We start from the raw sequence: 14,375 nt of genomic DNA, 5'->3' as shown, positions 1-14,375 counted from the left end.
TGTCTCGCATCAAAGCGACATAATCACAGCAACAGCCACATACACTCCTGTGACACAAACTCACTAGCTGCAGTATGCATTTTTGAGATGTCTGACAAGACTGGCTCTGATTCAAGGACAACAGGCATCTGAGGTTCACTCCCACATTTGATCCACCCATCCATTTCTTCTTTTATTTCCTAGATGACAGCAGTTGCCCATGTAAACAGACTTTGATGAGCCTTACAGCCACAGATCTCTCATCTATGTATGGTGTCCCCAGATCACGGGTTTATCAACTTCACATCAAACACTTCCTCTGTCCATGAGCTCAGTCTAGCCTAAACTCACAAAAGGGAGCCACACCAGAGGGAACGTGTTTCTCTATAACCATGACTTTCAGTTTCTCTGAAATTTTATTGAATGATAACAAACACTGGAAGACTGGAGCTTCCTGAACCCAGTCTTTAAGTGTTTCTCCATCAGTAAATATTAACCTTTAGAAACCATTAAAGCAGGCCCAGTCCTACATTCAGTGTTTGTTGCCAAACATCTTTCAACCAGCCGGGTTCATTTTGCTTTGTGTGCATTCAGCTTTCTGTCTTTAAGAAATCATAAAACAACATAAAATGTGGACATAAAGTAGAGTAGTCAAATAGAAGAACTTATAAAATAATTTATCACCAACCTAGGAGGCAAACTGCGTCACAGATGCCTTAAATATCAATGATAAGGAAAAGGTTGGAGCCTGTGTTCTTGTAGCAAAGACTTGGTCTCCCTCTAGTGGAAGAGAAGTGTAAGTGAATCTGACAAAGAAGGGGGTATGCTGGTTAACTTTATTCTTTTTTTAATAATTTGGACAACATGAACAAGTCAGCTACTCAGTCTATGTAATTCAAGAACTGATTTACAGTTCCTGCATAAAAAAATAAAATAGTGAGATGCTGAGTGAAATGTAACTGAAAATACAATGCAATTAATTTTATTGTTACACTAAAAATAGTGAAATCAAGTGCCAACAGCAACTTAAATTTTTCTGGAAAACATAGCCTATGTGCTCATTTTGGATTTGATGCCACCAATGAATTTCAAAAAAAGTTAGGACAGAGATTTACTACTCTGTTGCATCACCTCCTCTTAACACTGTGAAAACGCTCAAGAACCGATGAGACCAAATTTCTTAATTCAGGATTTCAGCCATTCAACAATTGAGAGTATTTTGAAGATATATTTTTCTTTTCTGAGCCAAGTGTTTTAATGGGTGTCAACACCTAGACTATTAAAATGAATCACTGATGATGAAATCTGAGGCAAAAACAATGTGGCTCCTTTGCTGTGAAGAAAATACTAAAGGCCACTTCTGATAAGAGGGAAAAACAAAAAAGCGTCAAAGGAGCCTTGAGCCGTTTTCAGTCAGACTATTTATTACTGCAGCACAGTTTTGAAACATCCACAACAAAATCATTTTCTCAACAATCCTTCAACACTTTAGCCTTGTCTCTGCTTGTGTCTTGGATTCGTCTTGCAAAACACAAACAAACGGCCCCTCCTTCGTACAAAGAAGCAGTCCTTGCAGCGCCTCTTCAGGGAAGTCTTGGTTTTCATCCCTGCAGAGGGCTGGATGGAGGCAAGGTGATGACACTGTCCCAACAGAGATTGTCCACAGTGAGCGGAGAAGCCAGCGGAGGGGGGCTGGGCCGAGACGACCCCGGTTGATGTTAGGAGCAGTGTGCGAGGAGCAGTAGCGAGTGTGCACAGACATCTGTAAGCACTGGCTGCTGATGAGAAGGTCAGACGTAACCGGCTCATCTGGGCCACTCGCTGAGTTAGGGAGGTAGCCAGGTGCTTCACCAGGAGAGTGGTCATGGTGTCAAAGGCTGCAAAGAACGATCATACTTTTAGTCTGGGGTGTTTCACTGGATTTTGTGATATCAAGCTGAAATTTTTATTCAGGTATTGGAAAAGTATTTAGTTGGGTTTCCTGTCCAAAAGACCTGACTAATTAGGTGGGCATTATTTAACATGGCTAAAATCTGTTTTTTGCTGGTGACCCAGTGCACAGCAGTCCATTACTTGCTGACGACCATCAGGTGATACACTGGCTATGGAGGCGTACACCACACAACCACACCTCTAAGAAACTAATACAAACTAAACTATGCCATTAAATGGGAGCATGTATCTACCTTCTCCTGACCTTTATTTTCTCAATTTTTTTCTTTTGTTTTGTACGCTTTTGTTTTTATGTCTATTTAACTGCTTTGCTTTGTACCAATGAGCAAAGAGACCAGAGTCAAATTCCTTGTATGTGCTCACATACATACAATAAAGCTGATTCTGATTCTATACTATGACATCTTAAGAATCACCGTGGGCAACTATTCCTCTCGGGGTCATTTTTAATTTCTCCCAAGACTACTACATTAAACCAAGAGTAATCACACACAGAATTCCATACTGTTGTATGAAATATAGACGTTCCAAGTAAAAATATATGACAAAGTATGATTATTATAAGGTAAATCCTGTTCAGCAATCCTATGAAACATTAACTCAGATATCAGTTCAATACAGTTAAATTAATCACTCGTTCTAAGATGCCAGTCCTGCTCCAGATCATATTTTCATGAAAGTTCTGACATTCAGCATTTGTTTCAAGTGTGTTTGCTTCAACAGAAAGTTACAGTCAGCGGGATAAGCTAACACGCGAATGTTAGCTTATCGATCCCAATTATATCCTCCAAATGATCATCCAATTGATTTACCACAGTTCTGACGCTGGATTCAATATAAACTGAACATTAGATCAAGTATTAAGCGTTTAGTGCAGCAGCACTGCTATACCAGAATGCATTCGTTTTCACTAAGGTAGCTAATGAGTTAGCAAGCAAATGTATACGATACGATTCCTGGAATAACCGAATGCACAAAGAATAAAACAGACAGCAAATTCCATTTACACATTAGAAAAACTTCAGCGTCACTGTGTTACACAAAAATGCCTCAGCCCGGTGTCACCGTAGCATTAGCTGTGCAACATGCCAAGGAGACGAGCATGTCAGAGCTGGCCTGCTAGAGTCAAAGCAAGACATTAAACGGCCAACAAATTGATTCCAGAAAGAACACGGTCATGTCACATAGCCGAAAATGTGAACAAACCTGTCAAGACGTCCTGAAAAGATCCAACCGGGGGGTTAAGCCCCTGAATGATGTGCTTTAATTTCGACCGCGGCGAGGTTCTTGCTTGTAGGTTTATACAGCACCAGCTTCCGACGTGCGAAACTTGCGAAAGGTGATGTCCTCAGTTTTGCCTTTCAGAGATGTATCCTTTCTGTTTTTTGAAAACACATGCCTCTCTCGCTATTTGTATGCTCTAACTCCACATATCCACGCACTTTGTTGTTCATTTTACGAATATATATCAAAATATACGAATTAGATTAGTAGTTTGTACCTGACAGGCAAAACTCGGGGTATTAATTTCCCAATAAAACGGATCTATGCAAGGCAGCAATGCACCTTGGGAAAAAATCCGGTTGTTGTAAACATGGCGGCCGCAGTGGGTAGAGTACTGTCCTTCAGTAAAAATGCTAAGGTGCTCGTTTCCCCTTTGAGGGTGGCTGCTGTGCCTGCTCATCGTTACAGCGTAGAGGTTGCCAGTACCGGTGAGGCCATTACTCACACTGGCCAGGTAAGATTTAATCTATTTTTTTTTAATAAATATTGCCCACCAACCTACGTTAGCTAACCTTAGCCTAGCATCCCTGTAGCCAATAGCACCATTACGTCCATCATCGGACTAACCTTTCTTTTCAATAATGTTAATATGTTTCTTCTACATGCAAATGTCGGTATTTGATTATGAGACAAGTAAAAGCAAGCTAATGCAGATTTTTGTTTTAAAGGACAACTCGTGTTTTTGCTCCGTGTTAGCAAAACTGTTAACAAAATGGTTAAGTTATAATAATACAGAAAGACGCCGCTGTTGCTCAAATGCATTTAACATGAGTGCTTCCTTTCAGGTCTTTGATGAAAAAGATCCCAGGAGAGCCAGATTCGTTGGAAGACAGAAAGAGGTAAGAAGAAACCAACAAACAAGTTTAACGAGGTTCAGATGTCTTGTAATGTTCAATTTAACTCATTATCTCAAAAAAGGCTACTACGTATAACAATAACAATAATAATAATGACAATCCGAATGATTTTCAACCTATAAGGTTGTCATGGAATTATTACTATTATTACACCCCACAAAAGCCATCAATAGTCCATTTTAATTTTAAATGTATTCCTGCTCTTATTTTTTTATACATCAGCAAAAATAAGGTCACAATCCCAAAAAGGTGAAAACACTGTATGCAGCAAGTGTCTCAGACTTTCAAAATTGTCTATCATGTTATGTTTTTTCATGTTTTATGAGATGTATTGTTACGTTTTTTTCTTCCTTTTTTTAATTATTTACGATAAGGTGAATAAGAACTTTGCCATCAAGTTGGTGGCCGAGGAGCCAGTGAGTGAAGTTGGGGCCAGAGTGGTGTCTTGCGATGGAGGTGGAGGAGCTCTCGGTCACCCCAAAGTCTACATCAACTTGGTAAGAACCTAAGTGCCTCAGTAAGACAAAATCATTTAAGCAGTAACTTTGAAGGTTTCCGTCCTGGTTGAACTTCTTCCAGAGTTCTGTAGGCAACAAATTTCAAATAATATATTTATTTCTATTAATGTGAGCCTGGAGCAGCAGGAAATATTTGAAGCATTCTCTGAACACACAGGCTATGACAATATAGCATTCTGCATCCAGATAGATATCTGACTATATGCACTCACTTATTGAAACATTTGGCATAACATTGATAATATATAACAGTCCTGCTCTACATTCAGCTTCATGACTGTTATTTAATTGATTTATGTTGAAATAGTGTAGGAAAATTTGTAATTTAACTGGATGTAGTTTAAGGTGCTGTTAAACTGGATTGAATTAAATATAATGGGCCTAAAGCTCAGCCATCTTTGCATTACCTCATCTGATGGCATTTGTTTAATTAGTACGATTTCAACTTACCAGGGCTTTATGTCTTTATGTGGTTCAGTGTGCTTAACAGATAGATTGATAGATTGATTGATCACTTTATTCATCCCTGAAAGGAAATTAGGTCACAGTCACATTTCGTAAGTAGTCAACAATAAATCCTTAAACAAAGGGCCTTTGCTCTGAAGAATTGTATACATCGTTGAACGTCATGTCAGTGTTGTACAACATGACAATTTACATTGCTACTAAAAATCATTCTTTGTAAGAGAAATATGTTTCCATTCACCCATGTGTGATGGAGTTGTGCTGATATCATGTCTAAAAAGTAAATGCACACACACACACGTGTATGCTGTCTGCATGTTAAACCTGGACCATCTAGAAACACAGAAGCTAATTAATGCAGCCAATGACCAGTGCTGTTCAAGGAGCCCCTTTTGGCCAAATATCTTTTTTTTTTCTAGTTGTCTTTTCTGTCCCGAAAGTTGTGACTAAAATAATTTATTTGGTTTAAAGAAATTAGTCCTTCATTAGATTAAGATACTAATACGTTATTTTCAAACACACTTCACCCTTGTGACAATTTTTTGAAACATAGCTCAACAATGTTTCTGAATTTCTTGTCAGTATCAAATATATTTTGCCAATAAACATGTTAACTAACTGTCCACCTGTGTGCGCTACAACTTTTTTCTTTGTACTACTTGCATAACCAGCGCTACCATGTAAAAAAGTAAGAGTACAGACCAATAAACTTTTGGCAAAACCTACAGTTTCTCCAGCTGTAGCTCAAATAATCAATATGTTAAGTATAAGTTGCATCATTTAATCTCACCAACATGGACTATAGCCTTCCTTTACACTAGTCTGTATGGATTTTTATCAAATAGCCTTGTTATAATCACTTTAACATAAGAATATGCAAATGTCCCAACACTAACTCTTCTATTTCTTTCCCAAGGATAAAGACACAAAAGTGGGAACATGTGGCTACTGTGGATTACAGTTCAAGCAGAAGCATCATCACTGAAACATTACCCCTGTCTTTGCTTCCCTGTATAAATTGCCATATTGGTTAATAAATTATATGTAGTCTGTCTGAGAGTGTTTTTATTTCTTAATTAAGACTTCTGGATGAGAGACATCATTGTTCTCAGCTATGTAAAATGTTCCGTAAACGGTCAAATGTGTTGCATAGTAAGTGTTTTGAACCAATGCTCCTACACCCAGTCATGGTTGTTGCAATTCCACCGTGTGACGACAGAGGTCAGCAGTGTTCTACAGATGTGTTTTAGGGGTCAAGGACAGGACTCATTTCTTTTAAAAATAAAACGTCCTGTTTGAGATGGTTTCTAAAAGTACAAACCTGAAATTTCTGTGTCCATATCCAACAATAAAAGTTTTTTTTTTTTTTGCAATAAATTTGTAATTGAGAAACTCCAAAATAGACCTAACCTAATCTTAAATTTTGAATCTATTACAGTGCTGTTATTGCTAAATTAGATTTTTTATTTTTTTTTTTGCGTTAAAAACTCTGCAATTATACGTAGGTGAAATGAGTCTTGCCTGAACTGTATACTGCAAGCAGCGCTAAGAGAAGCTCAGCATTCCTTGCACATCGGCTTCCCACAATCTGCGCTGTAAAGTCTTGCGCTGCCAAGCCCGGAAGATACCAGGAGGGAGCCAGCCTGATAAGACACAGCAGCGCGGAACAATACATGTTTGAAGAAGATCATATATATATTTCATCAGGCTTATTCTCCATAGACCTCTGCATGCCAAATTGGCCCGCGTTCCAGACAGCGCTGGCCTGTTCTGTCCCCAGTGATGCAGCCAGTGGAACTGCATTTTCCACACCATAGAGCTCAGGTTGGGAAGAGTTGTCAGGCTGATATAATTGGCCCCGGTGACTCCTGGAAGTGAGGCTTATGCTGTAGTTAACCTCATCTATAGTCAGACCACAGTGGATGATTGAAGGGGAGAGAGGGGCATTGTTGAAATGAGGCAGGCGAGCCAGGTCAGTGTCAGAGAGCTGACTGGTTGGTCTTGCGGTTGGTAAGTCTGAGTGGTTCAGAGGTGGTGCTTGGTTGAGTTGGAGGCACTGCCAGGGGCAAAATCTTCAGATGAAACTGAGCATATGAATTGTTCTGAATTAAACAGCACTGTGTTTTTCTGCTGGGTTAAACTGCACTCTTTAATTATTCACTGCCCTTAAATGCTTCACCTAGTGTTGTATGATATTCTTCAACATCATATAAGTCGAGTAACTCCAGATTGCAAAGGTGGATTCAACCGATTTGAAGATGGACACATTCATGGGTTGTGTTCAGAACTGTCAAATCAGCACAGTTTCCACCACTAACACCCAGTTACCTGTTTTTGCATGATATTAGGCAGTAATTGCAAATAAAACCCTTAAACATAACGTGACCCGCACAGCTGGGTCAGACCATTCAGACAAAAATATGCTCAAATGAGCCTGCAATCATATTGAAAGTGTCCTCACTACGGAGCCCCACAATAGATAATGGAGTTAAATGCCATTGAATTCCTTAACACGGCGTCTCTCCACAACAATCAGTCACTCCACGCAAAACTCTCCTCCTCGTTGCTGTAATTGCCCTATTATAATATTTTTCCTTGAAGATGTGTCACATTACAGACCCCGAGGCTCATTATGGAGCTCCCTACAGCCAATTATCTGAGCCTCGATGTCTGGAAGCCACTGTGACCAAAAGGGGGCTCACAGACAGATCTGGGAGCAGCCCATCCTCCTCAAATCTACGCTCACGTTATGAGACACAAAACACAAAACTGACCTTTGGTCATGGTCTCGGGGCGACTCCACTCAGCTCCACTTTAGAGTCAGGTGACAGAGCTTCTGACCTTTACCATGGAAATAATGACTTGTTCTTGTGCCAGGAGCTCAGAGGGTTACTGCGGGGAGCGAGACACCTCTGGCGACATGTGACAGTTTTTGGAGGAGAGGGTTTGCACTCAGCACTTTGATAGCCCCGGAAAACCAAAGTGTGTGTGACAAGACACAAGAGACTCAGATCTGTGTGTATATGTATGCCAGCAAGTGTGTGTGCCTATGTGTGTATTTGAGTATGCAACAGAGACACGGGCAGTGTTGAAAGGAAATAGGTGTCAGGTGGAAGGTGCAGAGAACAGTAATTTGAAGTTGTCAATACTTCCTCTGCAGACATTCCGCCTGAAAGTACAAGTGATTCATAAAAAGGGGCCAAAGTGTGGCGAGAAAATAATACTTTGACCATACAGAAGTGTTAATATGATGAGCGCAAAACATTTGTGATCACATCAGAGTCACATAAAAAGCCTTTAGCTTATCAGTCCTGTGTAGATTCTCCCATGAGACACAAAGGGCCAAGCGACTCCACACGCTGTGAGCCGGACGAGTAAACAGTGGGTCTAACACTGACCGACCTGTGCAGTGACACGCTGAGTCTTAATCACGTCATATGGCCCAGGGAGCAGGCCTTCGTGTCAGACTGGCTGTTGAGTGGCCCTCGTGTGTGTCGAGAGCAGGCAGAGGTGAGGTGAGACGAGTGAGAGGATGAATGAGGAGTTAGGGAAGGTGGAAGATGGAAGGAAAGAGATGTTTGGAGCGGTAGGGAGAGGAAGCTTTGGCTATTTAAAATAATTCAAATTGTTTAGCCAGTTAAAGAGAAATATATTCAGAAGAGAAATATCCTGCAGAACTTCTAGCATTCCTATGTACCAGTCTTATGTAATATGTCAGCTTTTGCTCGAGGTGAAGAGCAAACAGAGAACCGTTGCCAGATTCTTCTGTTACCCTCAGCTACGCAAAGATTTGTAGTGTCTTTTAGCTCATTGTTTTTTGTTTTTGCCAGCTCACAATTTAAATCCACTGTTGTAGTTCAGTCTCACAGCTCATATTGCATCACTTTTGGCTTAAAGTGAAAAATCTCTTTAAAAAAAGAAAAAAAAAACGTCAGTAACCAGCTGGTGAGCATAGTGGAGGGTTTAACATCCCCCTTTGGGATCAACGATGTCTTACTTGGGGATTAATGAAGTCTTATTTTTTCACCTAAAGGCCAGGCTTGGATTCAGGTGTCTGTGAACACGACTCCAAATGATGCTGCATCATACAGTATATCTGCGGGATGTATAAATAGGCCAGTGTAATGTAAACATTAAGGGACTGCGGCCACAGCTGCTGCCCCCTGTGGCCAAAATATGCATTGTCTGCTGTGACTTCAAAACGTAAATAATTGTTTGTCAATTATTCATGAAATACAGAGAAAGAGGATGAATTAAACATGAATGATAAGGAAAGAAAAACAAATATTGACAAAAGCAGAGGAAGAAGAATTTCCAGGAAATTCCTGATTAACACTGGAAATAAGCAAAAAAAATAAAAATTCTTGAAGTTGAATCTATATATCCTTATGAGAAAAGTCATGTGTCAGACAGCCAAGGGTGGCAACAAGTGTAACCTTATATCTCTTAACCCCACTAAGCACTGAGTCGACAACTTATCTGACCGCCATTCCACATCCTTCATGATACTATCGCCGCCTCTTTGAAGTCAAATCTACACCAACCATTTTGGTTCTAGTAAATTCAATTTAGATCAAACAATGCAAAAATACAAATAATGTATTTGTAGCCTATACCACAATAGAACCCTGTCTGCCAGTGGGAAGAAGAAAGAAAACTTTACAGATATAAGTCAGATGTCATTATTTATCATCTTAAATTACTTATTTATGAAGTAGAAACAGAATGAAATTCTCGGTTGAATTCATCCTGAATTATTTAATCTGAAATGGTTAATTCCATACAAAGCCCAGGCAGATCCCTTCTCTGTTCTGATAAATACTTTATCACTGTTCCCAAATTGAAAACAGGAGGAGGAAGATGGGGGAGAAAAAAAAAACAACTTCTCACTGTTTCTTGTTGTGCTTCGTTTTGGAAAGTGTCAGCTGAAATGTTTTGTGGGCTAAATTTGCTAACTCTTTTTTAATAATTAAAGTTGAATGAAATTTATTTGATTAAATAAAACATTTGGCTCTAATTAGGCATTTCTTTGTTTATTTTGACGATGTTCCCTTTTTGTTTCCCGCATGCAAAAAAAAAACAAAAAAAAACATCAAAGTTGATGAAGATGTGACACTTAAATAAACTTACTCAAGAGCTTTTATGAAACGTTTTAGCTGGTGGTGGATTTTCTTGCAGTCCCAGGTTGACAAAGTCAAACGCCGCCTAATGAAAAGGGACGCATCGCTGATTGCAGCTATATCTGGAGCTGAGGTGGAAGTGGCATCGATTTAACAATTTAGCAGCACCCTCCTCTGTGTGTTTCCATTAGTCACGGCTGAATACCATCCACTTTCCCCCTTTCACTCCTTCCAAACACTGGCACACAAACACTCTCTCTCTCTCTCTCTCTCTCACACACACACACACACACACACACACACACACACACACATATTCCACTGCTCCTGAACAGCGTTTATATCATAAAGTCATTCCACCATTGGTTCCAGAACATTGAACGGCTAATGTAAGGGCACACTCAGAGAACTCTGAACCATGCTACAGGATACACTTTTTTATTTTGGTGATTTGTGTGCATGTGCAGGCTATAGTGCAAGTGTACAATATTGTATATTTCTCATGTGTGAACTGTACAACCTTGCTGCAGGAAGATGTGTGCTAACATCTGATCATTGATGGAATTCGCTGGAGTCTGTGCGTTGAAGAATATCAAATTCCCAGAATACGACCATACACCGAAAACTGGCTGTTTGCCAAACCCGTCCTGTCATAACTTAGAGACTGTAACTAACCACAGCAGTCTTTGTGTTTATCCACATGTTGAAAGGAAGGACTTCTTGCAGCATTTTCATACCCAAACAAACATACAAGAGAAAGACGGAATGGACGCAAGAAACTTCTCTAACCTCAGCTGTAATAATTAGGATGTCTCGTGGTAACAGGCTACACTGCTTATCAGCTGGTGATGGTGCTGTGTGCCATAGACATTATGTAATTTTAAACTTTAAACGCAACAGCATGGATCTGACCAAGTGTAAACAGAATTCTCGTTGGAAGATGAATTAACATTAAAAGACCAGTTGGACCATGCTGCATTTAAAAAAAAAAAAAAAAAAAAACAGAAGGTGAGACAATGACAGATGTAGCAACTGTAGCAAGTGGCGCTTAGCAAACAGTGAACTGGTCATGTCACACAAACAAAATTTTTGAGACTTGTGTTTTAAGTCCAGCAGTCAGAATGTCCCGCCACTGACGTGTTGGTTAACTACAAAGAGGATGCAGACCGAGCAATTTCAAAGGACTGTCCGGTCGTTCTGCAGTCTATCACAGCGTCGTTTAATCCTTTCCACACCTCTGCTGGTTTGGACTGTTGGAAAGAAGGACCATGGAAAACCCCATCCACCCACTCTCTGAGTGTAGCCACCGGTGACTCCTGTTGCCTATCTGACTTGGTGAGCGCCATATTTGTTGGATAGCCTGGCGAAGGAGATCCGGTGGATGACAGCATGCACGGAGGGTATTCTGGCTGCAAGCTGGCATCCAGAGACACGGCTGTTTGAGCAATAGACCAAATTTTCGGTTTAGCGTCTGTGCTGTGAAGCTCTGGATTAAGGTAGAAGGAGCTGTTCTGGTGTGGGACCGCTGTGAGTTTGGGGCAGTCCGGGGACAGTGTCTCTTTTCCGTGCAGTGCGTCAGGGTTGTGGGTGAGATGAGCCATATCTGGGTTTGCTTTGTTGTCCTCAGAAACAAACTGTGGCTTTGGTTCACAGTCAGAAGCATCTGACTCCAGCAGGTCAAAGTCCTCAAGATCACTCTGGAGGTCTGCACACTGTTGATCTGAAATAACAAGGAATGGAGACAACGATGAGTCCGTTCAAGCCAGCAAGCCTGAGTAGAACAGGAAACAGCTACCAACAGAATGATTTAGGCTTACTGGGAAGGTCTTTGTCACTTTTAAGTGGCTTTTCTGCTTCATCACTGTCTTCCTCACAGCCTCGGTCATCAGAGCTTTTACAGGCACGAGGTGACCACGTCACCTTGTTCTCCTTCTTCAGTCTCCTGCGTGCATTGGCAAACCACGTAGACACCTGAATTAGGGGAAAAAAAAGGTCAGAAAAGTACCTGAAATAATACAGATATTATTTTAGGACACTATAAATGAAGGAAGGTCATTATACCGGAACTAAGAGAAGACGAGAGAAGGTAAGTTAAAGGTTCACTGAGGAAAAAATAAAGCCGCTTTTTATGCAGTGAAACACACAAGAAGACACATCCATAAATGTAAAATAATTTACAACAGTCCACCTGTGTAAGGGTCATCCTGGTGATGATGGCCAGCATTATCTTCTCCCCCTTAGTTGGGTAGGGGTTCTTCTGGTGCTCCTGCAGCCAAGCCTTCAGGGTGCTGGTGGTTTCTCGGGTGGCATTTTTACGACGCGATGCACCATCTGAGCAGGAATATCTGCACCGGGTCAGCAAAATGACACAGTTGATACCAAAAATACTTACAATTTACTGACAGTAAAATAATATGGTATAAATATTTTTATGGAAAATAACGTAACGTACAATCTGCATAACATGTACCAGTGCGAGAGATTACATCGCAATGTTATAGTGATAGCTAAACCAAAAAGCAAATAGGGTCAATGTAAACCCGCTGGAGTCCAATTACAATATGATAACAATATAATGACCTTTTTATATATAATTGTTAAAATCTAAGAACAGTTACTTTAAGAGCAATTTAAGGGCAATAAATTGACTTACCCATATCTGTCATAAGGATATTGTCCAAATGTATATTCATAAGGATAGTAGGTAGGAGTCTGAGATGCCCCCACATTCGTAGATGCAGCTCCCTCTTTGGGATCTAGTGGCCCCTGAAAATATTGAATAATAAATTAGATCATTAAAGTCTAATCAACATTAAAAATACAACTTTTTTTTTTCTTTTCAGACATGTGACAATCAGCAGATGTGTTTACCTTAGAAGCAAAAATTACAAGGAAATTTCAACCTGTTCTCCTACCCCTCCCTTCCTGTCTATACTGACTTTTGTGCGACAGTTTGTTTTTGAATGAATGCTAAAAGCATCAGCGAGATGAAAGTGAAGACCCTCACTCTGGAATAGAGAGCTGTGGCGTCGCTGGCGCAGGTGTTGTAATAGCTTTGGCTCTTTGGGTACGGGCCGCTGTAGACCCCGATCCCAGCGCCAGGGGTGAGCTGTTGGCCCGGAGAGCGCAGCACCGGGTGGGGCGGAGGAGTTCCCGGCTCAAGGCAGCCGGCCAGGGGGCTGGAGGTCATGAGAAACTATAGAGATATGTTAAAAAAAAACAAACAAAAAAAAAAAAAAAACAACAACTTAATTTTCCACCTATGGGAAAATTAATTGCACACATTCAAAGGCGGTATTTAAAAAGGTCATCACTTTAACACTACACAAAGAAAAAAGAAAAACTGAGAATAAACTGACTTCCATGTCAAATTCATGTTTCCTGACAAATGACAAGTCTTTATCTTTGCTTTAATTAGCTCATATTTATAAGAATAACTTCGACAGTATTTATATTACCTGTGGTGTGGTGGAGTAGGGGTATCCCAGCTGAGAGTAAGCCATGGTTCAAATAAGATCAAACAAGCAAAAGCGGGAGCCAGACGCGGGGCGGCATCCAACAGCATCCGTGCCAAACGAGGTTCCTTACCTCTGATACTAGTTCAGATTTAGATTTTCCGCCGAACTTGGTTTAAACATCTGAATGTCACCTACCACCTTGTCCAAATGAGGGCGCGCAGATAATTACGCGCCACTTTCATTTTACGCACCACCTTTAACGGGCTTTAAAAGTAACTTCTTGACTTCCGTGCAGTTCCGCCTCCCTGCTGCTGCTGCACCTTCCAGAGAGTCTCTGCTATCTCACAGTCCAAAGCGAGTTTGCGTAGGATGTGCGTGTGTGTGATCAAACCATGAGTCTCTCCGTGATGCGCTCTTTGGTTTTAAGGCGCGCCTCTCTGACGTCACCTCGGACTCAGTGTGTGTGTGTGTGTGTGTGTGTGTGTGTGTGCGTGTAGTCCGGTGTTCATATCAAGATGAAGAAACTCACCTAATTAATTCCCTCCCAGTTCAGCTCTTATCCAAGAGAACAGTTCTGCAACCCCCCAACAGTCCCCAGGCGTAAAGAGAATGTGATCAATTCTCCTTTCCAGATACACTCACGCACACACACACACACACACACACACACACACACACAGTTTGGCCAGAGGGGGGATCAGGGACGTGTGATGCGTTGACACCACATTGACACAAGATGAT

At 40.8% G+C, this 14,375-nt stretch overlaps 2 protein-coding genes across 3 annotated transcripts; one reads left to right on the top strand and one right to left on the bottom strand.

Annotated features, from left to right (window-relative positions):
- The first annotated feature begins 3,497 nt into the window (after nucleotides 1-3,497).
- On the top strand, nucleotides 3,498-6,110 carry ndufs6 (NADH:ubiquinone oxidoreductase subunit S6). The gene is made up of 4 exons (XM_047605912.1): nucleotides 3,498-3,670; nucleotides 4,002-4,055; nucleotides 4,448-4,570; nucleotides 5,973-6,110. Exons 1-4 carry the CDS (start codon nucleotides 3,527-3,529, stop codon nucleotides 6,039-6,041), a joined length of 390 nt encoding a protein of 129 aa, XP_047461868.1. The 5' UTR covers nucleotides 3,498-3,526; the 3' UTR covers nucleotides 6,042-6,110.
- A 5,044-nt stretch (nucleotides 6,111-11,154) lies between these two features.
- irx4b (iroquois homeobox 4b) lies at nucleotides 11,155-14,004 on the bottom strand. Of its 2 annotated transcripts, none has more exons than XM_047604170.1 (6): nucleotides 13,635-14,004; nucleotides 13,184-13,372; nucleotides 12,830-12,942; nucleotides 12,365-12,521; nucleotides 11,994-12,147; nucleotides 11,155-11,896 (listed from the first exon to the last, which is right to left on the bottom strand). In XM_047604170.1, the coding sequence occupies exons 1-6, from the start codon at nucleotides 13,677-13,679 to the stop codon at nucleotides 11,325-11,327; spliced, it is 1,230 nt and encodes a 409-aa protein (XP_047460126.1). In that variant the 5' UTR covers nucleotides 13,680-14,004; the 3' UTR covers nucleotides 11,155-11,324. The 2 variants fall into 2 exon arrangements, with proteins under 2 accessions (XP_047460126.1, XP_047460125.1); XM_047604169.1 differs by having other exon boundaries at nucleotides 13,184-13,355.
- Between the last annotated feature and the right edge of the window lie 371 nt (nucleotides 14,005-14,375).

Source organism: Mugil cephalus, chromosome 14, assembly GCF_022458985.1.
Source record: "Mugil cephalus isolate CIBA_MC_2020 chromosome 14, CIBA_Mcephalus_1.1, whole genome shotgun sequence".
NCBI classification, from domain to species: domain Eukaryota; kingdom Metazoa; phylum Chordata; class Actinopteri; order Mugiliformes; family Mugilidae; genus Mugil; species Mugil cephalus.
Note: the sequence above shows the minus strand (reverse complement) of the source record. Positions and strands in the feature narration are given on the sequence as shown.

Coding starts and splice junctions, on each gene's coding strand:
- ndufs6 (XM_047605912.1), top strand. CDS start 3,527: ATGGCGGCCGCAGTGGGTAGAGTACTGTCCTTCAGTAAAAATGCTAAG. Junction 3,671..4,001: donor CCATTACTCACACTGGCCAG/GTAAGATTTAAT, acceptor GCTTCCTTTCAG/GTCTTTGATGAAAAAGATCC. Junction 4,571..5,972: donor CCAAAGTCTACATCAACTTG/GTAAGAACCTAA, acceptor TTCTTTCCCAAG/GATAAAGACACAAAAGTGGG.
- irx4b (XM_047604169.1), bottom strand. CDS start 13,741: ATGCTGTTGGATGCCGCCCCGCGTCTGGCTCCCGCTTTTGCTTGTTTG. Junction 13,356..13,634: donor CCTACTCCACCACACCACAG/GTAATATAAATA, acceptor CATGACCTCCAG/CCCCCTGGCCGGCTGCCTTG. Junction 12,522..12,829: donor TATCCTTATGACAGATATGG/GTAAGTCAATTT, acceptor GACCCGGTGCAG/ATATTCCTGCTCAGATGGTG.